This window comes from Myotis yumanensis, unplaced genomic scaffold (genome assembly GCF_028538775.1).
Source record: "Myotis yumanensis isolate MYYU_CA2020_CCGP unplaced genomic scaffold, mMyoYum1.0.hap1 SCAF_3, whole genome shotgun sequence".
Classification (NCBI taxonomy): Eukaryota; Metazoa; Chordata; class Mammalia; order Chiroptera; family Vespertilionidae; genus Myotis; species Myotis yumanensis.
Genome location: NW_027223754.1, coordinates 2,574,744 through 2,602,106, shown reverse-complemented (window position 1 = coordinate 2,602,106; position 27,363 = coordinate 2,574,744). Strand labels below are relative to the sequence as shown.

At 46.0% G+C, this 27,363-nt stretch overlaps 1 protein-coding gene across 2 annotated transcripts in view; it reads left to right on the top strand.

Annotated features, from left to right (window-relative positions):
• GPM6A (glycoprotein M6A) overlaps positions 1-27,363 on the top strand; it is a 179,022-nt gene that overhangs the window by 64,797 nt on the left and 86,862 nt on the right. Inside the window, exon 1 of one of the 2 annotated variants that reach the window (XM_070408118.1) lies at positions 25,996-26,559. The exons of the other annotated variant lie outside the window; for it this stretch is intronic. Within the exon in view, the coding sequence (XP_070264219.1) occupies positions 26,523-26,559 (37 nt within the window). The 5' untranslated portion in view covers positions 25,996-26,522. Of the gene's footprint in view, positions 1-25,995; positions 26,560-27,363 lie in introns of those variants that run through there. 2 annotated transcript variants of the gene reach the window in all.

Genomic DNA, 27,363 nt, shown 5'->3' with positions numbered 1-27,363 from the left:
GGCAAAGGTAAAGTGTTTATGTGAAATCCCAAGGAGATACTAAGAAATAAATAATGCAGGAGGGTTAAAGAAGAAGACCAATTGTTCAGATAAGCTCTGAAGACATGATAGTAACATCATGAAGATAAATAATGACCATAGCAGGTTACATTTATTGAACATTTCTTATTTGTTTATCACAACGTCTTGTGTCTTGAGAGCATTTATTTCATCCTCACAACGAGTCTTTAGGATAAGCATTCTTTTGATCTCCATTTTATAGAGGAAGCTTATGAGGATCCAAGGGATTTGTCCAGGTTCCAAACTGGTAGGAATCCCTTCCTGTCTGAGCTTGATCACTACAAACAGAGGAAAGGAGAGAAAGAGCAAGTTTTCATCATGAAGAAAAGGGTCGGGAGAAGGAAGTTAGAGGAGAAGAGAGATCATGCTGTGGAAACAGGAGCCCCATATACTTAGAAGAGGACCTTTTCGGGGCTCCAGGTGGAACCCCAGTGTAGCAGCCCACAGGGAGAAGTGAGAGATTTCGAATGTAAAGTCAAAGTTTAGGAAAGTTTTAGTTGTGTAACTAAAAACCTTTCATCCCTTATTTTTTCTTTCTATACTCAGTGTTGAGTAAAGTAGGTGCCTAGTGAAGTTTTATTGAAAGGGTGACTAAAACCATTATAAACTGATGAACAAAAATAGATACAGAGGCAGAGCAGCATCGAATAGATTGTCAAACTACAGCGGGAAGGCCAGGGAGGGTTGTGGGGAGGGGGTACGAGATCAATCGAAGGACTTGTATGCATGCATATAAGCATAACCAATGAACACAACACACTGGGGGGTAGGGGAGGCTGGGGGAAGGTCAAAGGACAAATAAAAGGAGACATATGTACTACTCTTTGTAATACTTTAAGCAATAAAAAATTATATATATATATATATATATAGAAAGGGTGACTAAAGAGGCACAAGAAAACCTGATAGCTGATTGGTCAATGTTAGAAGGTGGCCTGAGAACCAGAACTAGTGGATCAGGGTGACTTTCTTCCACAGGAACTCTTTTAGGATGTGTTGCTGTTTGATATTTGAGGAAGTGATTTAGTTCCCCGAATTAAAAGCTGAGGAAATGTTAAGCCTCATTTCAAGAAAAATTAGATCTGGTGTTTGAAAGCGAAGTTGAGGTGGTGGACTGGTTCGAGGAAACACGCACCGATGTTGGAAGGCGGGGATGACACAGAAAGGCGTTGCGTACCCTTTGCCCTTGCTGTGCCGATTATGCCAGGGCTGCAATTTAGTTTGTTAATCGACCTGTGAGTGAAGGAGAATCACTGGCCACCTGCTTTGCATGTAGATCAGTAATTTAGAGCACTGACGCTGGGACGGGGAGCGCGGGTTCAGGTCCCAGTGCTCACACTGTGAGCCCAGTGACTAGAGGCGAACTTCTTAATGTCTCTGTGCTAAATCTCCTAAAATTCTAAATTCCTAAATTCCTACTAAAATGGGGGTAAGGATTGCAGACAGGAGGAAGAAATGGACTAGGATGTGCGAAATGTTTAGGATAGTGCTTGGCACTTGGTAAGTGCTGTATTGGTGTTTATTTAAAAATAAACACAAGTGATATGTCGGCAAATGATTAAAGAATTTCAGTGTAGGTGCCACCGTTTTGTTTTCTGTTTGTTCTCTCCACAGAATCACATGCTTTTATAAAGAAGAGACCAGTTTCTACCAGCTTGATCTTCAACAATTGCCTTGGTCTTTGAAAGCCTCAGTTTCTTCTTTTTGTTTTTGTTGTTTTTAATTAATTGATTTTCTTTTTTAGTATCCTTAAGTTATGTTCTGGAATGTAGTTAGTTATTTGGGAGCAGTTCAGTCCTCTTGGGGCTTCCTTTGAGAGTTTGTTAGCTGGGAACAGAGCAGGGTTTTGTCTACAGTGTGTTCCTTGCTGAGAAGAGATTGCCCTGGGCCCCGAGGTCCTCTCCCCCGCTGCTGGGACAGTCCCATTTCCAGTTCTGCATCGGGAACGAGAGCTGTGCCTCCTAGTCCTTGGCCGTGGCGTGCCCCTCACATGTGTTTGTGGACCCGCACCCAGCATCCGGCCGTGGATCCCCTGAGGCCACCGTTTGGTCTCTCTCTGGTCAGCTCTCTTCTGTCTGCTCCCTTGTCCCTTGAACTTCTGCGTCCCGGTCCCTGTGCTCTAGTTCAGTCTCTCTGACCAGGGAGTTCAGCAGACCCTGCTGGGTGTCCGCTCCCTGTGCCCCTGCCTGGACGACCTCTCAGGGAGTAGGCTGGGCGGTCCAGGGCTCACCTTCCTCAGACCCACCTTCCAGGATCTCCGTCTTTTGTTGCACGGTGCCCTTTGTCTCGAAAGCCTTGTTTCATGTATGTATTTTGCCAGTCTTTGGTTGTTTCAGGTGTGAGGTTAAATCCAACCCTCCTTACTCAGTCCTGTCCACCCACTGGTCATTCATTAGACACTTCCTCTCTCAGGGTTTAACCTGAGCTTTCACTGGCGTCAGATCAAAGCAGTTCATGTGAATCAGGCTCTGACCTGACTCATCTTTGCGCTCAAGGCGCTTCCTGGAGTTTCTGGACGGCACACGCGGTCTGTCTACACACCCTTCTGGCTTTCCTTTTCCTGTTTCCCTTCTTGGTTTGCCTCTTACGTTTTCCTAAGGAACAGATTCTCTCCATGTCTCTGCCCTGGAGCACTTCTCTTCTGCTCACTTATGCTGACACAAACTATTTCCAAAGGACCTGCTGCTTTTATCATCAAAACAGCATCTCCAGAGTTTTCAGGGAACCTCTGGAGTCAGGAACGCGCTTTCTCGGAGACCCTGTTCTCTAACTTATTCGCTTGTCTAAGTCAACTGGCTGCCTGCAGCTCCTCTCAAGGGGCAGGAGGTATCTGCCGTCCAGGTGAAAGCGGACCTGTTACAAAACAAATCATAGAAAGCCGCTTTGCAAGGGAAGTGGATGTGAGTGCTTAGGCTATAGCAATTGTCTGGACTTGCTAAGAAGGCTTAACGTTTTCCTTCTGGGTAGCTGGGTGATATATCATAATATCTTCACAGAAAAGTTCTGCTGAGAAAGGTAATCTCGGTCATGTGCGTTCTCATGCTTGGCGGGCATTGTCCTTTCCTGTTCTCTCCAAGTCCTTTAGAATATATCCCCTTACATAAGAGCACAGGACTCCGCTAATCGCATTAACTCTTTGTGAAGAGCGGTGAGGATTCCTGATTCCCTGGCCCCCGGGCTCATTGTTTCTGTGGTTCTGCCAAGCTAAGAAAAACAAACAAAAGAGAACTCGTTTGATTTCCCATCATCGTCTGATCGGTGCTGCACTTTTATTTAATGCTTCCTGAATATTGCGATAAGTTACAACACAAGTTTTTAGTTAAGATCGGGTTAAAAAAACAGGGGGGGGGGGGGAGCTGCTTTTGTTAATACTTTCAGATAAACTTAGCTCCAGAGTATTTCTATTAAATAATCCCATTTTTATATTGTGCCAAAAAAGTCCCATTTTAATAATATTTGAGGGTTGAGTTGAAGTAATCACTGCAAATATGCATTAGTTATGGAAGTTAGAAGTGGGAAATTCGTCTTAAAGTGCTTTAATAACTTTAACTCGAAGTGCTATAGAACTGTCTCCTGAAATTATAAACAATGGGAACAAGGCAGGTGGGCTGCGGTGCTCAGGCCTCTCCGTGTTTTTCTAAACTGGGCTTTCGGGGGACCCACACGTCCTGCGGAGGAGGGTGGTAGATTGAGGGTGGTGCCCGCAGTCATTGGACCCCTGTTTGGGTGGAGTGTCTGCTGTGTGTGGATCCAGATCTTCCTTGTCTCTCTGCTGTTCACACGAGGCCGTCTCTCTGGGTGCCGCCTCGCTGGAGGACTGTGCAATGTTTTATTTGATTAGCACTTCCAATTTTCATGAAAGCTTCATGATTTTTTCTTCATGTTTTTCTGTAATCAAAAAAACTTTTTTTATATTTAAAGGCATCAGATTCTCTCTATATATAAAAGCCTAAGCGACCGATGACCAAACAACAGGTCAACCAGTCACTATGACATGCACTGACCACCAGGGGGAAACACTCAATGCAGGAGCTGCCCCCTGGTGGTCAGTGCGCTCCCACAGTGGGAGCATCGCTCAGCTGACCAACGGGCTCATGGCTGGCAAGCCCAGCTGTGGTGGCATCAGGCACAGTGGGACCGGGATGAACGGGAGCAGCGCAGCACCTGGCCCGGGGTTGGGCTCCTCCCTGGCTGCCTCCCACCTCGTGTACTACTACATCCCTCGGGGGATGTTGGACTGCTGGTTTCGGCCTGATTCCCCGCAGGCCAGGCTGAAACCGGCAGTCCGACATCCCCCCAGGTGCCCTGGATTGCCAGAGGGCGCAGGCCAGGCTGAGGGACCCCACCAGTGCACGAATCCATGCACCGGGCCTCTAGTATTGAATAAAGAGAAGAGAAACTTAAATGTTACGTAATTAGTGCTCTGGAGTTGTTTCCCATGGTCCATTCCTCAAGGGAAAGGAATGAATTAAGTGACTTTTCAAATCTGGGCGTGTAAACGCCTATTTCTGATGTGAACGCCAAGGGCTTGCATCAAAGGGGTTTGGAGGAAGACAGACCAGGTCACAGGGGATGTTTCACTTCTTTGTTCTGTGTAATAAAGTGCTGAGTAGAGCAAGAATGAAGGCGAGTCTGTGCCCTAGACAGCATTACAGTTTTAGAAGCTGTCTTTATCTGCCTCATTGTCTGGCCTCTGTGCCTGGTACCTCTCGGGCATCTGCCCATCCCTGAGACTGCCCCTGGCTTCCAATCCGTCCCTTTTCTCATTCCGACCTCTCATGGGATAGATCCTCCAAAAACATCCTTTCCTCCATTATTTTTTCTCTCACTGTCTTCTCCTTCTGGTTCTCACACATTGCCACTCATTTCTGTATTCATTCCAAATGAACTGGGTATCTGTTCTCCCCTGGGAATAATACCAAATGCCAGGGATGAAAATTTTACCTTCCGGCCTCTTCCTTTCACTTAACATGTAGTGAGACGACTAGGACTTCTGTGGCAAGTCCGCTCCTGGGAGCTCGCTTCCTGGTAACTGCTCCTTATTCTGGATTCCTGCTCCCGCTGGTGCTCGGATACCCAGTCACTTCCTGAGGCTGCTTTACCCAAGTCCACCCTGTGAGTGGCCACTGTCCTTGTTTGTTTAGGGCAGGGGTGGGGGACCTTTTCCCTCCAAGGGCCACTTGGATATTTATAACATCATTCTCGGGCCATACAGAATTATCAACTTAAAGAATAGCCTGTTGTATTTGGTCAAACATTTCATTAACTCACCCCTAACGCCTTGGCAGGGCCAGACCAAATGATTTCAAGGGCCTTACATGGCCCGAGGGCCAGACGTTCCCCACCCTGGTCTAGGGCACTGCTGACAGGTGTCTGTGCACAGAAAGGATGTTACTGAAAGCTAAAGGACCCTGGAGGGAATTGTTGCTCAATACAGAACAGAAACTTATTTCAGTTCATTATTAAACTGAAAACCAAAGAAAACCTTGGAAGTGTGTGACCTGGACTTGAGACCACAGTTTGTCTGCACCGATGCCACCTGTGGGTGCAGCGAAGTCCAGCATCCATGACCCTGTCTCACAGCGGAGGACAAGGTCCCACCCTCTTCAGTGTGACCTGGCACTGTGCCCTCTCATGGCACTGCAAGAGTGTGTGCATGTTCACCAGGGCCTGCAGCCTCCAGAAAACAGGAGAAAAGGGGCTGTACCACACTGCATCCTGGGAGGAGGTGCTCCAGTATGTCAGGGAGAGAAAGAGCACCTACATGACCAGGATGTTAGTTTCATCTTATGTCTCCTGTGATGGACTGTGATAATGGCCACCAGGGTGTCCAGGAGAATAATTCAGATGTTGTTGCTATTCAACAAGCTTCTCTCAGGCTGCACCTCCTCCTGACCTGCACCCCACCTTCACCTCCTCCAGAACTGCACCCCCTCCTGACTGCACCCCACCTTCACCTCCTCCGGAACTGCACCCCCTCCTGACTGCACCCCATCTTCACCTCCTCCGGAACTTCATCCCCTCCTGACTGCACCCCATCTTCACCTCCTCCAGAACTTCACCCCCTCCTGACCTGCACCCCATCTTCACCTTCTCTGGAACTTCATCCCCTCCTGACTGCACCCCATCTTCACCTCCTCCAGAACTGCAATCCCTCCTGACCTGCTCCCCTCTTCACCTCCTCCAGAACTTCATCCCCTCCTGACTGCACCCCATTTGTACCCCCTCCTGACCTGCACCCCTCTTCACCTCCTCCGGAACTTCATCCCCTCCTGACTGCACCCCATCTTCACCTCCTCTGGAACTGCACCTCCTTCTGACCTGCACCCCACCTTCACCTCCTCTGGGTGCTGTTGGCATAGCAAAGCTGGCATGTCCAACATCAGATCCCCTCATCCCAAACTTGTTTCTGGTCCTGTTTTATACTAATGACAGTCCTTAAACAGTCACAGCTATATCTCCTCCCTTCCCACCACCCTCATCCCATTATTTTTCTTTTCCTGAGCTTTTTGAATCTACATTTCTTAAAAATGTTCCAATTCATCATCTCCAGTGTTGAATTCCAGTGCTAGTCCCTTGCCATTCTAATTTAGTTTCCTGTTATCTCCCGAGCAGGGTATTGTAATGAACTTCTTGCTATTGTCCTGTCTCTATTCATCCCTTTTACACTAAGACTAGAGGCCTGGTGCACAAATTCGTGCATGGGTGGGGTCCCTTGGCCTGTCCGGTGATTGGGGGCGATTGGGGCCAATCGGGGCTGTCTTGCCTAGTCTGCGTGGAGGGACCGTGGGAGGTTGGTCAGATGCGGGAAGTTGGCTGAGGGAACACACTGACCACCAGGGGGCAACTCCTCCATGGAGCATCTGCCCCTTGGTTTGGGGCGCATCATAGCAACTGGTCGTTTGGTTGTTCAATCACTTAGGCTTTTATATAGAGAGAATAGATTTCTAATGAGTGTAGAAGCATGCTCCTCTCTGGATTAAAATCCTTCAAGGTCATTTCTCTCACACTGAATAAAGTTTCCATCTCTCTTCAAATCTTTACTTCAATAACATTGTTAGATTTATCTCATATTTTTATAGACGTGCATGAGGATAGGTAATAACTTTTTATTGATTTATTTTCATCCTTCACTCCTTGCAGACTCACCCAGCCACTCTTCTCTGTACCTGGATTTACTCATGCTGTTCTTTCATTTGATCACCACTGTTTGCTCTACCCTCGTATTCTGCTCATCCACACTTGTCCAAAGCATCCCATTCTTCCCAGAAATCTCCTAGTCACTTAACATGTTATCTGTGCTTATGTATCACCAGGACCCTGTCTTGTTATAAATATTTTTTCTTCTCTTTCTTATCAGGCAATGACCTCAGTCAGGAAAAGTGTCTACACATCAGTTCCATTATCTACTTATTAAATGAAATAAAAGTTATGAAATTGGAAACTATTGAAGATAGTAGAAATTGGAAACTATTGAAGACAGGTATCAAGGGACACCTTAATGCCACATCATGATTATTTTCACCTCTTGTCAATGAAACCATTTCTGTATTCATCAGAGCCGGCGAGATTACGCTGCAATAGCAAACTAACACACAGATTTTGTGGTTCCACACACCAATGGATTATATTCTGTGGATGCACTGGGTTCCATGTGGATCTCAAGGGAACTTCAGGGCCTAGGCCACGGAAGACACACCATCTAACAACTTGCATTAACCAAGAAAGGCAGTGCTTTCGTCTTTCTCGTGTCTGCTATCCAGGCTTTTGCTTAGAAATGACACTCTGTGCTCTGTTCACAGTCAGCTGGCCCACATTAGTGACAGGTCGCATCCATCTGAAAAGGGGCCCGGAGACTGGGGCAGCACAGGGATACCCCGCGCCGTCTTTACCCACTTCCTCCCCAATGAGTTACTGCTGACCACCTGGTCCTCTGAACAGGGAAATTCTTTACACTATGGGACTGAAATGCTTGCAAAGGTAATCCTTACTTGGATAGTTTAAAAATTCATACACAGATAATTAAAGCTCCAAAATCATAATACTATCTCCTTAGCCTAATAATAACAACAATAATATTTATTAAGTTTTTTTGTTTATTAATAGGTGACAGTATTTATTACTGTGTACTAAAAACAAATGCTGAGCAATGTATACATTATCTGATAAAATATTCAGAACATTTGTCTTTGGTAGATAAATTATTAATATTTTCATTTTATATGTGAAGGAATTGGGAGCTAAAAAAGGATAACTTTCTAAAAATACTGCAGTTACTGCGAGGTAAAGGAAGATTTGATCCCCCTTGTGTCTGACCCTCAACTCAGTGATAATGTTCTTAGGTAACCACTACAGGTCTGACTGTAACTTAGATCGCCTCTGACCCTCCACAATTTACGTGACTTGTTGGATTTTAAAGACTGTGAAAGAGTTGGACAGTTTTAGAACCTAAGTGTAAAATGAGAAGGAAGATGTAAGGCCTTCCTATTAAGAACTCATTCATCTGATGATTTCCCAAGGCATCAACGAGTCTTACCACTGGCTTTCAGGGCTGAAAATGGAGCTGTATTCATGCAGGAAAGGGCTTTGCATGAGGGGCTGCTACCTTTGACACCAGGAGAGCCCAACAGCTACAAAACAGGCTGTCATGGAAATTACACATGACTGCCCCATGTTCCAGGAAACTTCCTGCACGAGCTTGTAGAGCCACCAGATTCCAGCTTTGGTGTTTGACAACTGTCCAAGGTGAGCTTTCTTGCCAACTAACAAAGGAAAAATATCTGGGGCCAGGACGCAGGGGTAGGCAAAGGAGAAGTGAAGGTGTGGTCTCGAGAGGGAATTGAAGAGTGACTATTTCTTCAGGAAGGTGCTTGCGCGCATGGGCACGTGTGCCCGCAGAAACCTGGTTTCTAGACTGAAGGAAGGAGGGCCGTCCGGTGGGTGGTTCTGAATGAAACTGTGGCAGCGAGGTGTTCCGAGTTCACTTATTAGAATGTGTTAGACAGAGTGTTCTAGTTCTTTTTCTCTGTCAGGCCAAACTGCCTCCTACCGCTGCAGGGGGTAGCTGTTTGGGTTCAGTCACTATCTGCATTGTGTCTTTTTCTATATGTTCTAAGAAGCTTTTAAGCCAAAAAGGGGAATTCATTGAGTGTTGCCTTTTACTTATACAGTTTATATTAGCAACAGAAATATTCCAAAAGTACTGTTTGTTTTTTAGCTCAAAATGAAGCTCATGTAAATCGCATGCTTTGAACTCACCTCCATTCCTTCATATGTAGGTTCAGTCATATCAAGGCTTCACTTTAGAGACAGGAGATTAATAAGGAGGACAGAAGCGTTTTACAGGTGGGGCATAGGTAGGTTTAGAGTGGTGAGTGCTTGGAGCAGAGTGTAGGCTTGTACTATTATTGATTAACTATTGCACTATTATTTATACGAGCAACTGGAAACCTACTTTTGCCCCAACCTGTATGTTAGTATTAATATAGTTGTTACATGTCTGAAATTCTTTGAATTTGACATTCTGTACCTCAAATTCTTGATATTTTGTGCAGTGTCATATTATTTGGCTCTGTGAATTGCAATGTGATACGGCAGAATCAGCCCAACAGGGTTGGGTTTTAAAGAAAGTCGTGAAGAACAAACATGGAATAGGTTTCTGTGTAAGAATGAACATGGGCAAACGCTCCACACACTCCACACGGGGATCGAACCCAGGCATGTGCCCTGACAGGGAATCGAGCTGTGACCTGCTGATTCATAGGTCAATGCTTCACCACTGAACCATACTGCCTGGGCTGGTGCATATAATGTTAAATAGCAATTAGAACTTAAATTATCTTACATAATTTGATGATAATTTGCCTTTGGAGAATCTTTTAAATTTAGGAAACTTTAGAAACATCCCCAAAAGATTTCTGTGCAAAATATTGTTATTATCTTAGAGAAACAAAGCTATTTTCCAGAATTTTCTCAAGTGTTTTATATATGCAAAACCAAAAATAACTAAATTCTAGATGAACCAAGTATGAATGACTATGTGTAGCTTATATCATATTTTTGAATAAAAAGTATTTTGGCTCGATGTGTATTCATGAGCATGCACTCTGTATGTTATCATAAAGCAATAGGACTAACTGGGTAATTTTTAAAATGATGAGTTGAATTACAAATATGGAAACTACAAAACACGTAGCTTGTATGCAATGTGAATTGATGCTGTCCATTTTATTTCTGCATTTCCCAGAATCAGTAGGAAACTTGCTCATCTGCATCTGACTATTAAAAACATTGGCTTTTTACCCTTGTTTTTAGAAAGGGCTAGCATATTTTCACATGTTCATGCATAGTTATAATTTAGCACGAAAGATTATTCCTTCTCTTGAAAATATTTTAGGGGGTTGAATGTGTCAGCAGTGGCGCATTGTGGAGGTGTGCTGGCCCTTTAATGCTCTGTTTCTGTTGTCATGGAAATAAGATTTTCAAGTAGGTTTATCTGTCTGCTTTGCTTTTTATAGATTCCCTATCAGTTTCAGTTGGTTTTGGGCAAGCATCCTTATTCTTCAAATAAAACACCAATCTTTACTGTTTTTTGATGTATTTATCAATACAATTTCTTAAAAACCTAGAGGGGGGGATTTCCCAGGAATGTACATTAGATGTAGATCCTTAACTCCTGGCTCTAAGGTGTAGGGTTTCTTTTAAAAGGAGGATAATACAAAACATAAAAGCAGGATTCAATGCCAATTTCAAGCTTTTAAAATGTGATGTCACTTTCACCTGATTATTGGCTCTGTGAGTACAGTTTATATAGGGAAAGTTTTTGAAACATGAACAGAATCATGTAACTACTCAAGTTGCTCATTCAAATCCTCACCTTGACCCACGGGTTCCTTTACGACTCAGCAGCTGCTTACTCTGGAATTCATTTCTAGAGAGAGATTTGTTGGGTTTGGATATAGATTGTGCCACTAACTAGCTGGACAGCCTTGGAAAATTACTTCAACTATCTCTTTCTCAGTTTCTTTATCTGTAAAATGGGTTTAGTAACAGAGTTATTGTGACAACGAAATGTTTTAATATGTGGAGAGTAATTCGAACAGTAATTTGAGGCAAATAACTGCTCCACCGATTTTGCGTCTGCCATTATTATCACTCACCGTTCTCCATCACTCTCCCACCCATTCCTCAAGCACAGCAAGCCTTTGGCCTCCTTTGGGCTTTGGCCTCTGGGTTTACCCTGAATTTATCAATGACACCCTGTTTCCTCTCTCACAGTAGCCTGATACTCCCTTGACACGTATAAAACTTGGAAATTAGCCGAAACCGGTTTGGCTCAGTGGATAGAGTGTCGGCCTGCGGACTGAAAGGTCCCAGGTTCGATTCCGGTCAAGGGCATGTACCTGGGTTGCGGGCACATCCCCAGTGGGAGATGTGCAGGAGGCAGCTGATCGGTGTTTCTCTCTCATCGATGTTTCTAACTCTCTATCTCTCTCCCTTCCTCTCTGTAAAAAATCAATAAAATATATTTTAAAAAAAAAAAAAAAAAAAAAAAAAAAAAAAAAAAAAAAAACTTGGAAATTATATGTTTATTATATTAGTGGTTTATTCTCTGTCCTTCTCCAAGCAAAAGGGCTCCATACATATTTATTGAAGTAACAAATAACAGAGAAAATTAATTCAAACTGGCCAGATACTTCCCCACTTCCTAAGTCACTGAGTAGCTATTTTAAAGATAGAAATGAGTCCTAAATTTCCAAACGACGCACTCTCCTATGTTCTGGAGAATTTGGCATGGGTTGGGATTGCCGTTCGTTATGAGGAGACTCTGTTCTACTCTAGAGTTGTAGCTGCTGCTGCTGCTCTCTAACATCTGCCCTCAGACCTGACCACATGCTCCTGCTGGACCGGAGATGACCACGCGGTTCCCCTCGGTGCTTCGGCCCAAGGAAACCATCACTCCCCGTGCAGGAGAAGGCCTGTGGAGATGGCGCTCAGGGAACCACGATTCCCATGGCCGCCCCTTTTTAGGAATGACCCTTTAAGTGCCGTTCTCAAAAGAGATGATAGTGGAGTATTGTGAGGTAGGATCCTCTCTGGCTCGTTCAGATAAAGGTGCGTGCCCGCTGTTGGCAGTGGTGACATGAAGACACTCTGGAGTTGGCATAAAAGAACAGCGAGGTGGGAATCCCCCGGGTTCGTAGCTTCACATGCTCAGGCGTGTTACTAGAAAACTGGCGGTCAAGCCTGGTCTGTCCCACAGGGAGAAGGTGGGGCGGGACCTCCTGTTTTGGCGAAGTGCCTGTTGCTGTTCAAACCCTTCGCCTATTTGTTTAATCATGGTGTTTGTTTTTAAATGTTGAGTTGCCAGATTTCCCGTGTACCCTGGACACAAGGTCATTGTCAGATAACGGAAGCATGGCTCCCAGCCTGGGACTTGCCTTTACTGTTCATAACAGCGTCTTTCAACAATAAATGTTCTTGCTCTCTTAAAGTCAGAATGATTTTCTGCCCATTTGTCCTATGTTTGGTTTTGCTTATTTGTCATGCGAAGTCTCTTTTTCATTTTAACATAGTAGAATATTTTTCTTTTTATTGCATCTGGGTTATTAGTCATAGCTAGAAATGTTGTTCCCTTATCTAGGCGACAGCAGAAGTCATCTATGTTTTCTTGTAGCACACTTCATGTCATTTGCTTTCTTCTGACTCATGTGGAGTTTGTTCTAGTGCATGGTATGATGCGGATTGAACTCATAGTGGCTATCTTGTACCAACACCGTGTATTTAATATTTAAACGTCCAGCCTTTTAAGGAGCCTATGAACCTTGCTTTATCTTGAATAACCTTAAGTGAAATTCACTAGCAATGTTCAGATAAAAGAACAGAGGGAAATGATGCCGCAAATAGCTATTTATTTTGAATTATTTCTGAAGACAGACCTACTATCATGTATAGACCAACTCTTAGAAGCACCATAGCTAATGGCCAGCAGGGGTAATGGGCTAAACGTGGGTTGGGGCGTAGTAACCGAGTCTGCTTGTATCTGCCTGTAGTCAGTCCTGCTTCCTCGGAGTAGCAGCTGAGTCTGCAGGGGCCTGGCATTTGGTGCCGTAGGCAGAGAATAAAGTTGTACCTTCCTTACTTAAGGCTGTAGCATTTCATGTGTGGTTTTATTTCTATTTTAATTTTTCCTGAGCAATTGGAAATATGGGTTTTCATTTCCAGAGGTAAAGAAATTATGAGAAGAGTGGTTTTTTTTTGCGGGGGGGGGGGGGGGGGCGTGAGGGGTGACGCTTTGGGTGAAGGGAGAGCAGGCACCGGAGGTTTGAGGCCTGAGTCTATGATTCCCATGGAATGCCCACGATCTCCCTGCGAGACAGTTGGACCCATGAGCCGGCTTCAGCGGGTAATTCCCTCAGATGCCAGGGAAGACGCGTTTCACAAGTTGCCACGGTCTGTGGCCTGGGTTACAAAGTACTGTTTATCTGCACTTCATGGCGCATTCCGAGTTCAAACAGTCTTACTGTCTGAAGCCTGGGTGATGCCATGGTGCTGATCTCTGGTTTTCTGTGGGAGAAACGGAACCATTTCATAATGAATGGTAAATCCTCATACACAGATAAAGACAGGCTTTATTTTCTCTCTCAACCCCTTCCATTGGAAAACACAAGCACAATCACTACTTTCATCATGAAAAGTCATTATTGGAAGCGTGTGTGTGTGTGTGTGTGTGTGTGTGTGTGTGTGTGTGTGGTTTATCTAACATCCACTGAATGGCTTTCCTTTGCAAGGTGCTGTGCTGGGTGCTTTGTGGAATCAAAGAAAACAGGAGCCTGGCTTTTGGTCTCAAGGTGCAGACAATCCTCTATTTAAGAGCAGGTTTTATTGTAGAATTTGTCCCATCACCACGTGTGCTCATAGGTTGAACAGTCTCCCTTCTGCTCTGGCACGACTTCAGACCCAGCCAAGCTGAGAATGCAAAGTAGAGATGCTAGTGCTGAATTTTAGCCACAAAGACAGACGTGGCCACAAATGACTGAGTGCTAACTCCTGGGGAAATAACCGCATCTGTCTGTGACAGGAAGAGGGGTCCTCAGTCCTTTCTTCCCCAGATCAGCTCCTCCTGCCCTGCCTCACTGGACAGCAGCTTCCTCTCAGCCCAGGCTCAGAGCTCCTGTGTCCTCAGCTCCCTTCTCACACACCTGAACGCACGTTCCTAGAAAGTTCCATCACCGCTGCCTTCAGATAGTTCCAGAATTTCACCATTTCTCAGTAACCCCACAGGCACTCTCCTGGTTCTACCCATCACCCCCCTCACTCCTGGATGCCTCCCTCCATGGTCCTCCCTCCGTGGTCCCCCCCCTCCATGGTCCTCCCTTTATAAACCTCCCTCCATGGTCCTCCCTCCATGGACCTCCCTCCATGTACCTCCCTCCATGGTCCTCCCTCCGTGGACCTCCCTCCATGGTCCTACCTCCGTGGTCCTCTACCAGGTCACCCTGTGAACCCTGATGTCACTAAGCTGACAGATGGCGCCTTGAGGAGAACTGAGCATTCTGCCCATTTCTCACTTTGTAAAGACTCTGTGACCACCCAAGCAAACAAACAGGCCAGAATACAACACTGAAACCACCAGCTGAGCAGTTCTCAGGGACGGTGGAGTCTTGTCCTTCAGCTGAAGCACATAGCCCCCTCCCTCACGCTGGGCCTGAAGCCAGAGGGAGGCGTGGGGACATCCGACAGCCCATTTCCTCTGCCGTGTGGAAACCAGGCCATCGTCTTCAGATTAAAGGCCTGACCAATAGGTAAATCTCAACACATCTCACTGGATGGGGTAGTCAACTGCCACTCGGACCGCACAGGGAGCACTTCCCTCTGAAGTTGCCCTGGGTGTCAGGCTCTGGGTTACCTGGCACCGTGCGAAGCGACGCAGTGCCTAGTAGAACTGGCTTTTTACAAAACACACCAGCTCAGAGACCTGGTATGGCAGCATTTCCCCGGACGGATGGCGGTACTTCTAGCCCGTTTCCTCATTTCTAATTCAAGACCCAGTGAGGGTGGGGAAGGATGCTTTTCTCTCTGTCCTCTCCTGGCAGCTGCTGCTTGGTGCTGTGTGCTGCCTGGGCACTGCTGGTTCGAGGTACCCACTAGGGACCCAAGATAACCGGTGGCTGTTGGTTGGGAAGAAGAGTTCAGATGGTCACAGTGAGTCACAGTGTCTGCGTGACTCAGGCTGCTCTCGGGAGCCCTGCTGACATTCTCCGTCCCTTAATTTCCTTGTTTGTTAAATGGGGAAATAACGCATCTCCGTTTCTCCACTGAGAACACTGTGGAGCTGAATGAGACTTGGCTAAAGAGATTTAATTGCATCTTCCTACCTTGCCTTATTCCAAAAAAGAGACCTGTTGGCTGGAAAGAAATAGGCATGAGGGATGGAAGGTTGTCTTGTAGCTGGATCGAGGATGTGGTAAAGACACCTAAAAACAAGACGGCACCACAGACCAGCCAGCATTATAGTGAGTCTCTGCATTTTGCTTTCCCACCTGCCGTCTTCAGAAAGCTAAACGAAGCCCACATGGCAGGGCGGCGAAGATACGCCATTGAGTCTGGGTAGAGGAGACAGCCATTACTCAGGCCTGTAAGCAAACTTGTCCAACCTGGGTTTCAACCTGTGTGCTGGGAGGTGACACTCGGTCTGGGCACATTCAGGCCTGTTCCCTTCAGTGCTGATGGGCTGTGTGCTTGGTTTGCTGCGTGACGCCGAGACCACCACTGTGACCTCAGGCCATGGTAGACACTGCAAATGTTTCCTGGTCCTTGACCTTCTCCCTGAGCCCATCTACTCGCTTGCTCTGTCTCTGATGGTTCCTGTTTGATCCCAGCCCAGTGGTGCTCAATGACAGCCAGAAGCCCTGCAGCACATATGCCACGCATCCTCCTGCATTAGGTTCTGAGGTTGACACCTATTTCTTAGCAATTTTTTTATCCGTTGCCGTCCCTAGCAGAGTGCGTTCACTGGGCATGTCCTTACTACTGAGGGAGGAATGAACTTGTCATCAGTATCACTGCACTTCCCACTGGTCTGTCCCTGCTATTCCGCTCACGCAGAGTTCGATGGGATCAGTGGGGAGTCAGGGCCCCGAAGGGCTCAGCAGACCTGCAGACGGGCTTTCTATCATTTTCCCACCGACTCTCTGCCTTTTTCAGTGGCCACATCCTTGCTCCGTTTGTCTTGTCTCTTTAATTTCCTCCCTGGGAGTCTTCTCTTCTCCTCAGTTTTCACCAGAAATTCTCGCTGATGATAGCTTAGCCTTTGCATTGAACATCTATCCAGAGTAGGCTTTCATCGTTGCTGCCCAACCCCTCGGATCTTCTGGGAGCAGAACCTTTTCGTGTTGAGGGAAATGGTTCTCCCAACCAGTTCTCCCACCGGTTGGAGTAATCCTTCCTTCTGGTGCTGCCCTGAGGTGTGAACGTTCAGGTGCGGCGCTGCTGTCAACCATGATTCCCGCTGGCGAAAGAGTCTAGAATGGGGAGGATGGTGTCCAGTAGAAGAAATGGGAGAAGCCAGAGTCCCTCCTTCTCACCCTTGTGCGCAGGCATTCTTGGGACCAATGTTCCCTATCAAACCTGTCCACTCTGTAGACGAACACCAGAAATCCCCTTTGGGCTCAGCTGCTTGGAGTTGGCTTTCCATCTTTTGCACCAAAAGAGCCTTGAATAACACACCCAGTAAACATAGTGTTTACACATGGATAAAGGCAAAAGTTTGGATCATTTTTAGAGATTAGAAAATAGAAATCAAGATATGAAATCATGTAGTTTCTGTCACATATGTTAAAATTTTATAAAAAAAAAAAATAGAATAATACCCCAGTTAATGTTTCCTTCCTGTTGTTCCCGCTGTCACTGGTTCTCGCTGGAGCCTATGGGAGGCTGGTGTGCTTTGTGAGTTGTGCTTTGTTAGCACAATTTCTGATACATAATGAGAACCATGTTAATTGTGTTGAAATGAAATTATACATTGGTATTATTAATTATAATGTAATAACTGTCCTCATACAAAATCCTGGGACTGGCCAGGATAATTTTTAGGAATTTGTTACATTACTCACTGTACCAGTTTGTTTTATACTCCTTGTGTTTATAAAGAAAAAAATGATATTAAGCCTCCCTTATACTGACAGGTAATTTATTTAAATGGGAAAAACACTATCTTCTTATTTATTTGGGGTTAAGGTTTAAATCTTAAATACTTGTGAGAGGTCAAGATTAAAAATATTTCTAGAGTCAGCTGGCCAAAGAATGTTTTTTTTTGTTTTGTTTGTGTATTTGCTTGTTATTAAATGAGTTGCTGAGTGCTTTGAGAAAGAGATTAGAAAGCCAGGATTTTAAGAAACAAACAAAACAAAAAAATGGAGATGGGATTGACAGTAAAAACCAAGGGAGTGCCGATGCAGACACAGCTCTGTGTGGTACCCATGAGGTACTGACAGTGTTGGGAACTCATCTAGAATTAAGATGGTAAATTGGGCCTTACGTTCAGAAATCAGACGTCCCATTCAGGACTTTTGAGAGCAATATTAGGAAAATGAAGTGAATGGAAATCAAATTTCAGGGGACCTCCTAGGGGAGGAGAGGGGAGGAGAAGCTGCCAGTTAATCTAATTAATACACAGATTTGCTTTGCAACCAGAGAAAGAGGCTGTTCCTGACATGGAGCCCATTGGTGAGGATTTTCAATTTCATGTGGAGGAATTTGTGCTTGATTCACTGGGGCATCGGTCCGTTCAAAATAAATTACTCCCGACAGTCAGTCATAAAGTAATCTAGACTCTGGGAATGGAAGCTTAGAGCTTTGAGCTTTTCTTTAAAAAAAATGTGCCAAAGGAGGTAATGTTACAGTAAACAGAGCAGCCATTCAAGGCTTTTGCAGCTTGGACCAATAATTCATCCTGGTTCTTTCTGGTGTCTTCGGGTTTAAGTATATAGTCTATTAGATTCAAACACCATTTCACTTCTATCCAGTGAATGTAATTTATCCAGAGTGTAGCTCCATGGGGAGTCGCAGTAATTAAGTAAAGGGCATTTCTTTCAGCCACTCTGTGTGCTTGGAGAAAGCTAGCCTTAATTACTAGTTGACAATTAAAGGGCAAGTAAAAATAGATGCTATATTATTTATAATAAAAGGGAATTATTGTATAAGTTTTTTAAAGAATACATAAATAAGTGAATCTTCCATTTCAAATTCAGGGGATGAATAAAAATCCCCAAACTAACTATAAAGGTGTTCAGCCCACTTTTTTTCTTAGCCCCGTTAGCCTAGGATATATATGGGGTGACAGACAGAAATAAGTCAGGAAGTATACGTCAACAGATAAATAGAGAAGTAAGTCAGAAATAACAGAGACGTGTGTGAAGATGAACAAACTCAGTAAGGACAGCAAGCGAGCCCTGAGCAGTGGTGTGGGGGGCCCAGGTATAAAAGGAGCCTGTTTTAGGTGTAGATTCCTTCCCAACGGCTGGAGGGCATGGACTCTGTGGACAGACCGGCCGCCTTGAACCTCAGCTCTCACTCCTTAGTTGTGCAATCTTGGTCAAAGCACATAAATCCTTTGCGCCTCAGTTTCAATATCTGTGAAATGGGGGTGATAATAGCACCCACCTCAGAGCAGTCTCGTGAAGATTAACGGGGCAATGCGTACAGTGTTTTTACAACACTGCCTGGCACATCAAAAGGGCTTATAGGAACATTAACTATCATCATCATAATCACCATCATTATCATAACTTATCATTATTATTATACTAGGGGCCCAGTGCATGAATTCATGCACCTTGAAAGGAACTGTGTGGGCTGCGAGGCTGCAGTGGGCACAGGGGCGCCCCTGCCCAGTCCCTCCCGCCATGGCCCCTGGTTCCTTGTCTGCCAACAGCCCCATTCCTGCCATTGCCAGTCCCATGGGCTGACGCCACCGGCCCTGCTTGCACCCGCTGACGGCGTGGAGCAATTGGGGCCAGTGCCAGCAGCAGGTTGGAGCAGGGCCGGAGCCGTCAGTGGGTGTGAGTGGCAGCTGCTGCCCCAATCGCCCCTCAGGAGCAGGGGGAGGCGGAGAAGCCCTCAGGGGGTTCAGGACTGGTGCTGGGTGCTGGCAGCGGGTGTAAGCAATGGCTTCAGCGCCAGCTGCGGGTGTCAGCGGGGCCGGGGCCGGCAGCAGGTGCAAACACCGGGCAGGACCACAGTGCACAGGAGCAAAGAATTTTTAGTAACCACCAGAGGCTTGCCCTGGAGACAGTGACTGGTGCCCCGACTTGGTCTGGCGCCCCCGCTCACCTCCTCCACCATCCTGCTGTGGCCAACACCCACCATGTTCCATGTTCTGTGCACGCCCCCTGATGGTCAGCACACGTCATAGCAACTGGTTGTTCGGTTGTTCCACCATTCGGTCTATTGGTATATTAGCCTTTTATTATGTAAGATACACTATGTACTACATAACTATAATGTGTCAATAAGTAATGAATAGTGTGTGTGTGTCTAATAAATGTGATATAGCAGACATGCCCACCTTTATACTGCCATCTTACTTATCTAGCTACACAAGAGCAACTTTTATTTATTTTTTTAAGATTTTTTTAATATATTTTTATTGATTTTAGAGAGGAAGAGAGAGGGAGGGAGAGAGATAGAAACATCGTCGATGAGAGAGAATCATGAATCGGCCACCTCCTGCACGCCCACTAGTGGGGATCGAGCCAGTGACCCAGGCATGTGTCCTTGACCGGAATCGAACCCGGGACCCTCCGGTCTGCAGGTCAACGCTCTATCCACTGAGCCAAACCAGCCAGGGCACAAGAGCAACTTTTAAATATATTTTTATATCACTTACTAGGGGCCTGGTGCATGGATTCATGCACCCGTGAGGTCCTTTCCCGGCCGGCCTGCCCTGATTGGGACTGGGTGAGACAGCCCCAATTGACCCTGATCAGCCCGATTAAGACTGGATGAGATGAGCTGGACACATCCTGGAGCCCTCCTGTGGTCCCTCCCCACCCTGATCATGCACTGGTGGGGTCCCTCGGCCTGTCCTGCGGGGATTAGGCCCAAACAGGCCCGGTGTGTGGATTCATCCAGGCTGTGTCTAGCCCGTTTTGCCCAGTCCCAATGGGCTGGACCCCAGCAGCAAGCTAACCTACCAGTTGGAGCGTCTACCCCCTGGTGGCCAGTGTGCATCATAGCTACTGGTCGAAAGGTCAAACAGTCACTTAGGCTTTTATATATATAGATTTGCAGGGATTAGTTAGTAAATACTTATTTGCTTTTTGCTTACCGAGTCTTTTAAAGTAATAGGAACAATGAAAATTTGAGAGCTCGTGTTCAAATTTTGCTTCCTCACAGCTGTGGGACTTGTACAGATTATCTGCTTGTCGAAACCTCAGTCTTGTCACCAATAACTGGGAACACCACTTATTTTCAGGGTTGTAAGTAGTCAGTACAATAAAAATGTGCCTAGCCTGCAGTGAGTGGCCACACAAATATTTGTTAAATATTATTGAACAAGAAGACTTAAGCCCAGTCCCTGGGAAGCTAGGCATGTCAACATACATAGGACTGTCCTCAATCTGACTTCACCAGCCGTGAGGGAGAAACAAGGGTGACTTATGGCATCTGCTCTCAAGGATGGGAATACATATTGAAATAGCTTCCATATTGAAATATTAAAAATGAGAAATGGATGGTTCTTGGCAAATGTGAGTTGAAGACAAATGACCTTGAAATTCAGGCAGTGGGATAGAGGGAGGAGACAAAGCACTTCTCCCTCGCATTTGCGGCAGCCAACCTGCAGTGCAGCCTAGCATTTTATCAAGGACACTGCAGTGGGGTGTGCATTGGTGACTGGTGTGTCCTGCAGAAAACCATAAAGAACAGCTGCAAACAGAGGGATGGCTAGACTGCTCACAGCCAGAGGGAGCCTGGCGTGAGCTCCAGGGCCTTGAACCCGACAGTGAGCACCAGTGTCAGAGGTCTGTTAGGATGTAGGTGATTTGTATCACTTGAAGACTTCAGTGTGTCGATATTCCTGGAGCCATGGTCTGTCATCCAAATAGACCATATGCTGTTGCCAATAAAACTTTCTTGGGAGAACATTTGCTGCCATTTCTGGTACATGCAGGACTTGAGAGTATCTGTATTGTCTTGATGAATGGAGAGAAGGTCACAGTCAAAGGGCTCTTGCCCAGGACTAACACACCCCAAAATATCTTCAGATCTCCAGCTCCCCAAAAGGGACAATGCAGGAAGTCACACCCCCACTGTGCGCCGGGAAGGAAGTGCCTTTATTGGCTTGCCTGCTCCTCCCTGCCTTTCGGTCATTGGTGTGCATCACTGGTCCAGGCCATTGTGAAGAATGAGAGGAGTTATCCATCTGTGAGTAGTCTCCTCCTGGTGATAAGAATTTGTAGGTCACCTACGATGATCTCTGGAAATGTAAGCGTAGACGTTCACATATTTTTTCACCCATAAAAGCACTTGCAGTGGGATGTATAAGCAAAAAGACCAACATGCCTGTTAAAAAGCTGAGGAGACCGAGTCTTGTTTTTCCTTGTCATTTCTCTGTGCACCATATTGTGTAATCAGCTTTTTTGGAGGATTTTCCCTATCATCTGTGTCTGCAAGAACATTCAAAGCAAGACTTAAAATCGGTATTTCAAAACTCAGAACTTCTGACAAGCTGTAGCTTTGCCTGACATGTACTTTCTCCCTCCCTCCTTTCTCCCTCCTTCCTTCCCTCCCTCCCTCCCTCCCTCTCTCTTTCCATTTCTCTCTCTCTCTCTCTCTCTCTCTCTGTTCCTATTTATTTATTTTTATAGGTTTGTCATTTGCAATATCCAATGTGGTGTGTAAGGTTAGGCTTAGCTGATATTTCTAAATTGTTAAACTTTAGTTCAAATGAATGGAGAGAAAAAAATCCATCCTTCAACTGAGGTGTAAGCTATGTCCATTGTCACTAAGGTAACACTAAGGCTTTATTCAGAAATGAAGGCAACCTGACATGAACTGCCTTATGGCTGTGCTTAGTACTGAATGACTTATCTTTTCTGTGGGGGTGAGTGTAGAAATAGAAAGACCAAAATTCAAATCCCAGTTCCTTCATTCACCAGCTGGGCCACCGTGAGAAACTCGTTCAGCCTCTGAAAGTCAGATCAGCCTATACCTTCTAGAAAACAAGAACACTTTCCCAACTACGAGCCGGAGAGTAGGCTAGCTCTCCTTGCTGTGGGCTCCCGTAGCTCCCATGCATGTGTTTCCTCATCAGTTTCACATGTTGCACAGAATAGAGACTTTGGATCTCCCTATTAGGCCGTAAACATCCTCGTGACAGGGAATTATCTCTCTCTTGCCTACAGCAGGTCCCTATGCATGTGAGATCCTTGCATCTTATCAAGGACAACTGCACTGGGGAGTTTGCTGGTGACTTGTGCGTCCTGCAGATACTTAAGTTTAGAACATCCATGGTCATTATAACTCTTAATGGTCAATACAATTCTTAATGGTCATTACAACTCCTAGAGTTGGATGTTCTGTGAATCAATTGTATGATACAATTGCACAACCCCAAAGAATGTTCTGCTACTTTGACCATTTAAAAAATTCAAGTGTTTGTGGTAATTTTAAGTCTCTTTGAGGAAATTCTATGGCAGTCAATTTCTGACCTAGAGCTTACACTAGAGCTAAAACCAACTAAGACACTTTTTTTTGGAGCTAGTGATGAATCTGTGTCTGAAACATTTGAGGAAAAGAGCAGTCTTTACACAAGGCCCATGGTTGTTTGTCCTGTGTGCTGTGTACTTGGTTTATGTGACTATGTTTCCACACGTTCTTTTTTCTGTGTCTGACCCATGGACCTTGACCATGGTTTTCCATTTCCCACAGTTGATGCTGACTTTGAGATCCTCAACTTGCTATTTGATCTGTAACTCTGTTTCCTTGTCTCTATGTTGAGCCTTATATCACAAAGATGACTGATTATCTATTAGAGGAATATGTAGATATTTTCTTGGCTTATATAATAAAATGTTTATAAAGACGAGATGAAGTGTTAGAAAAAGTGCCAACTCTAAATTAGGGTGAATTAGGAGAAATGAGGACTTTCAACGGGTTGAGGTTTAGTGGGCAATGTGTCTTCTAGCTAACACAGGAAAATGGGGATCTATATTATAAACATTTCCTAGACAATATTTGAAAGGGACATTGTGATTAACATTTGTTACCATATTGTTAAGCTAGCTATTGAACTCATATTTTTAAACAAATGACTAAAAATAGAGAGAGGGAAATATAATGTGGTATAACGAAAAGAATGCTAGATGAGCCATCTTGTCATCTCATCTTACAGGTCTTAAAGAAGACCAAGAAGAAAAACATTGTCCATTCTTAAGGCTCATGTAGCAGCTTTTAGAATTCATAAAGTTAGTCTATAACACTGTCAACCATTTCTCTTCCCTTTTTTGTTAAATATGTTTTTATTGATTTTTAGAGAGAGAGGAAGGGAGAGGGAGAGAGAGAGAGAGAGATTTCTCAATGACAGAGAAACATCAACACCAATCAGCTGCCTCTTGTATGATCCCTACTGGGGATCAAGCCCACAACCCAGGCATGTGCCCTGACCAGGAATCAGACTGTGACCTCCTGTTTCATGGGTCAACGCTCACCCAGTGAGCCACACCAGCCAGGCCCGTTTGTTTTCTCACTAGTTTTCAGATACTGGGTTGTTAAAAATATTATTAGTTCAAGACTTTAAAAAAAGAACAATTCTAAAAACAACAAAAATCAGCCACAGCAACTTAACTGCCCTCAAAGAGGGGAGAGGAGATGGGTAGTTCATGCTTCATGGGGTCAGAGTCTCCCTGTGGGAGGATGAGAAGTCCTGGACACGGATGGTGGCAGTGGTGACTGTACCTGCTGCCACTGGACTGTGCTCTGAGCCGTGATCACAGTGGTCTGTCCTGTGTCGTGTGTGCCTGACCGCAGTGGAAGACTTGACCCCGCTCTGACCGCCGACTGCCATAGGAAGCTGCGCACACACGTTTCTCTTCACGAGTCCATCCGGCTAGCATTTGAGGCAGTTCTTTGTCTATTTAAAAATCTGTATAAGATGCCGTTGTCTTCTGTTGGTAACGATTTTGGTTTGGAAAAGTGTTTCAGACAAACAGTGGGTCACTATCGGGACGTGGTGCTCGGCTGCACTTTCCAGAAGGAAAACAAGTCAGGCTGCATTTCCACTGGTCTCGCCCAGTGCCTTCCTGCCCCTGCCATCCCCTTCACCTCCCCTCATGTGTGGGCGGGAAGAAGGCTGAGGCTGAGGCTGAGGCTGGTGCTTGAAGATGCTGGAGACACTGGCGAGGGCAGGGCTGCAGGAACTGCTGCCTCGTCCAAAGCCTCAGACAGGACATCGCGGACATGGGTTCCCAGACTTCCCTGGTCCTTTCTGGGCCAAGCCCTGGGTGTACCCCAGTCTCAGTTTTCCAACATGAAGTGGGAGGAAGCAGCATTCTCCCTGTTTCTTTTTACAGATGGCTCAATGCATGCGCACGTGTTCCGTAGACTATAACGTGCTCTAGGACTTAAAGGGGCTTTATTTGTGCTGCTTTTCCTGTTAATGGTCCCTGAGGTGTGACATGAACAGGGCATGTTAAGGGGGAGCACGCTGCCTTCTGTCAGGAGGGCAGGCCCGGTGAGCTCAGCCCGGCGCGGCAGCTGCATGTGCCTGAGGCTCGGGGCCTGCGCTGGGCCTCCTCTCTCGGCCCCTGGCCTGAGCCAGCAGGCCTCTCATCAACCCCGGGGCACAGATGCGAATAGGCTTCCAATTTATTTAAATTATCCTACCTATAGGCTCAGCTCAGCGGACCAGAGAAAACAAAGGCAGATGGTGACAGAATCAAGAAGACTAGCCATCCTTTTGTGAGAAATCATGAGAAAGAAAGTGGAATGTTGCACAAGAATCCTCTTCTAAACAGTTGGTTGCTTTTGTAATGATTTAGAGGGTGCTGTGTAACATGCTACTGACCCACTTTTTAAAATGCACGTGAAATATAGCCTGTAATGCCGGAACACATACTGTAGACATAATTAGGCTGTAAAGTGTTTTTGATTAAAGGGAAGGAATACAGTGTGCCTGTGTGTGTGTGCCTGTGTGCATGTGTGTGTGCGTGTGCGTGTCTGTGGGTGTTTCTCTGTGTGCTTGCTCAGAGATGGAAACAGAGACAGAGATTCTTCCTCCTTCAGACTCTAGCGAAGGTTTGCTCTCCCTGGAAGAGATGCTGTTTGTTTTCTCTCTCCACCTTTTGTGCAGCGTGGGGACCTCGGGGTTGTGCACTGTCACTCACAGGCTGGAGCACAAATGCGAGTTCCTCGCCAGCCTGCAAGGCTGGGATTTGCATTCCAAATCAGGCTGCAGACGCCCATTATAAATTGTTTAGCCCCTTGTTCCTTTTCTAGGATTTCTTCCTCCTCCTTCCCCAGAAATGACCCCTGAAACCATTCTCTTTCAAGAGATTCCCATTTAAAATCAGCAGTTTTGGTGGGTTACGGCCAGAACAATAAATTACAAAGACGTCGATAGATTCTTTTATGTGATATTGGTGTCTTTCTCCCTTTCCCTGAGGAGTCTCGTGGCCCTGAGGAAAAATAATTACTTAAGACGTATTTTTCGGGCTTAAAGGTTTATACTTATTCTTTTGAAAGCCGTATCATTCTATATCTTTTTAAGTCTGAAAGGTGTGAGCTTACACGTCCTCTGGTAATAATAACCCTTTACAGACTAGATCTTGCGGTGGTATGACTGTGTGCTTTGGGGGCACCCTTTAATCAAATTAACTAGGTCCTTCGTGAGGGGAAGAAAGGCAAACGCATTTTGCAAGGTATGTGGCTGGGGAAGCCACTCCTGCCGCTCTGAGAGGGACAGGCGCTGGGCTTGCCCACTGTGGTGGCGAAGGGGGGTTCCGGGTGGTGGTCTGCTTCCTGTAGGAGGCCACCCCTCCGTCTGTTCAGCCCAGCCTGCTTCCAATTTAAAGCCCAGCATTCAATCCCACCCTCTATTTCTTCCCCCCAATTTAAATGCAAAGCGAGGCTTATGAATCATAGAGTCTCCGCTCCTGGGATCCAGACCAGATTTCCCCCCAAAACTCTCAGGCTGTTTGCGTGACTCCCTGCCTCCAGTGCTCCACAATGGGCAGCTTTGAGAAGAAAAATTGATAATCTTCACGGAAGAGTAATTTGAATGAAATTGCACTTGACAGCCTGTCTCCAAGCAAACAAGAGGCGCGAGGAGCCGGGGCTCAGCTCCGAGGGCTTGCCCAAGCCGCTGCTGTGGGAGCCCAGGGAGGAGAGCCGCCAGTTCTCCCAGCATCTAATTGAGCTTTTGATTAATTCCGGGGACCGGATTCCACAGAAGAGAGGTGGCCATGGAGGAGAATATGGAAGAGGGGCAGACACAAAAAGGTACTGTTGCTGGAAGGGGTTTCCGTGGCGCTCGGTCATTATGCTGCAGCTCCCTGGTTTGCTTTAGGCTCTTGCCAGGAGGGCTGATGAATGTGGCTCCCGGGCAGGCATTTTGGTTCCCCTCTCCCTGGCCTCGCATGCAGTCCTGTCTGGCTGCGCGGTGGCCATTATTGCGAGCCTCTCGGAGATTCAGGTGGCAGTGATGGGGGCGTTGCGGGGTGGCCGAGGACTGTGCTGTAGACCCGTCTCTGTGAACCTGTGTTTAGTGCACGTCTTCATGCTTGTCGAGCTGGGTCCAGGGATTCCTGGTGTGAGCACAACGCAATCTTTGGGGCTGGTCGTACTCAGACACCTGGGGATGCGCCCGTCCTCGGTGCCTCTGACCGGGCCTCTTCTAGAACAAAGAGCAGGAGTCTATGTATCCCAGCTTGGTTGGGACACCTGTTTTAAAAATCTTTTTTGTTGTTACATGTTTGCAGTTAAAATATAGATGAAGCCACGGTTCGCCAGTTTCCATGAGGACACTGACATTAGGTTTTCCTTCCTAGAGACCTGGCTGTCGTCACCTCTGACAACACACGCCATGGGGTCTTCTGATGCTTTGTTACATCTGTGTAGGTCCCTCTGCCCATGTGCGTTAACGGGAAACTGTCATTTTTATGGATTAAGAATGGGCAAATATTGGCAATTTCAAGGGATGCAAACACTCCTGAATTTGTGTGCGTTGAGTGTGGCTCTGAAGGGACCGGCTTCACCCCCAGGGAGCAGCGCTTCCCTCTTGTCTGCGTTCAGGCTTATGTAATG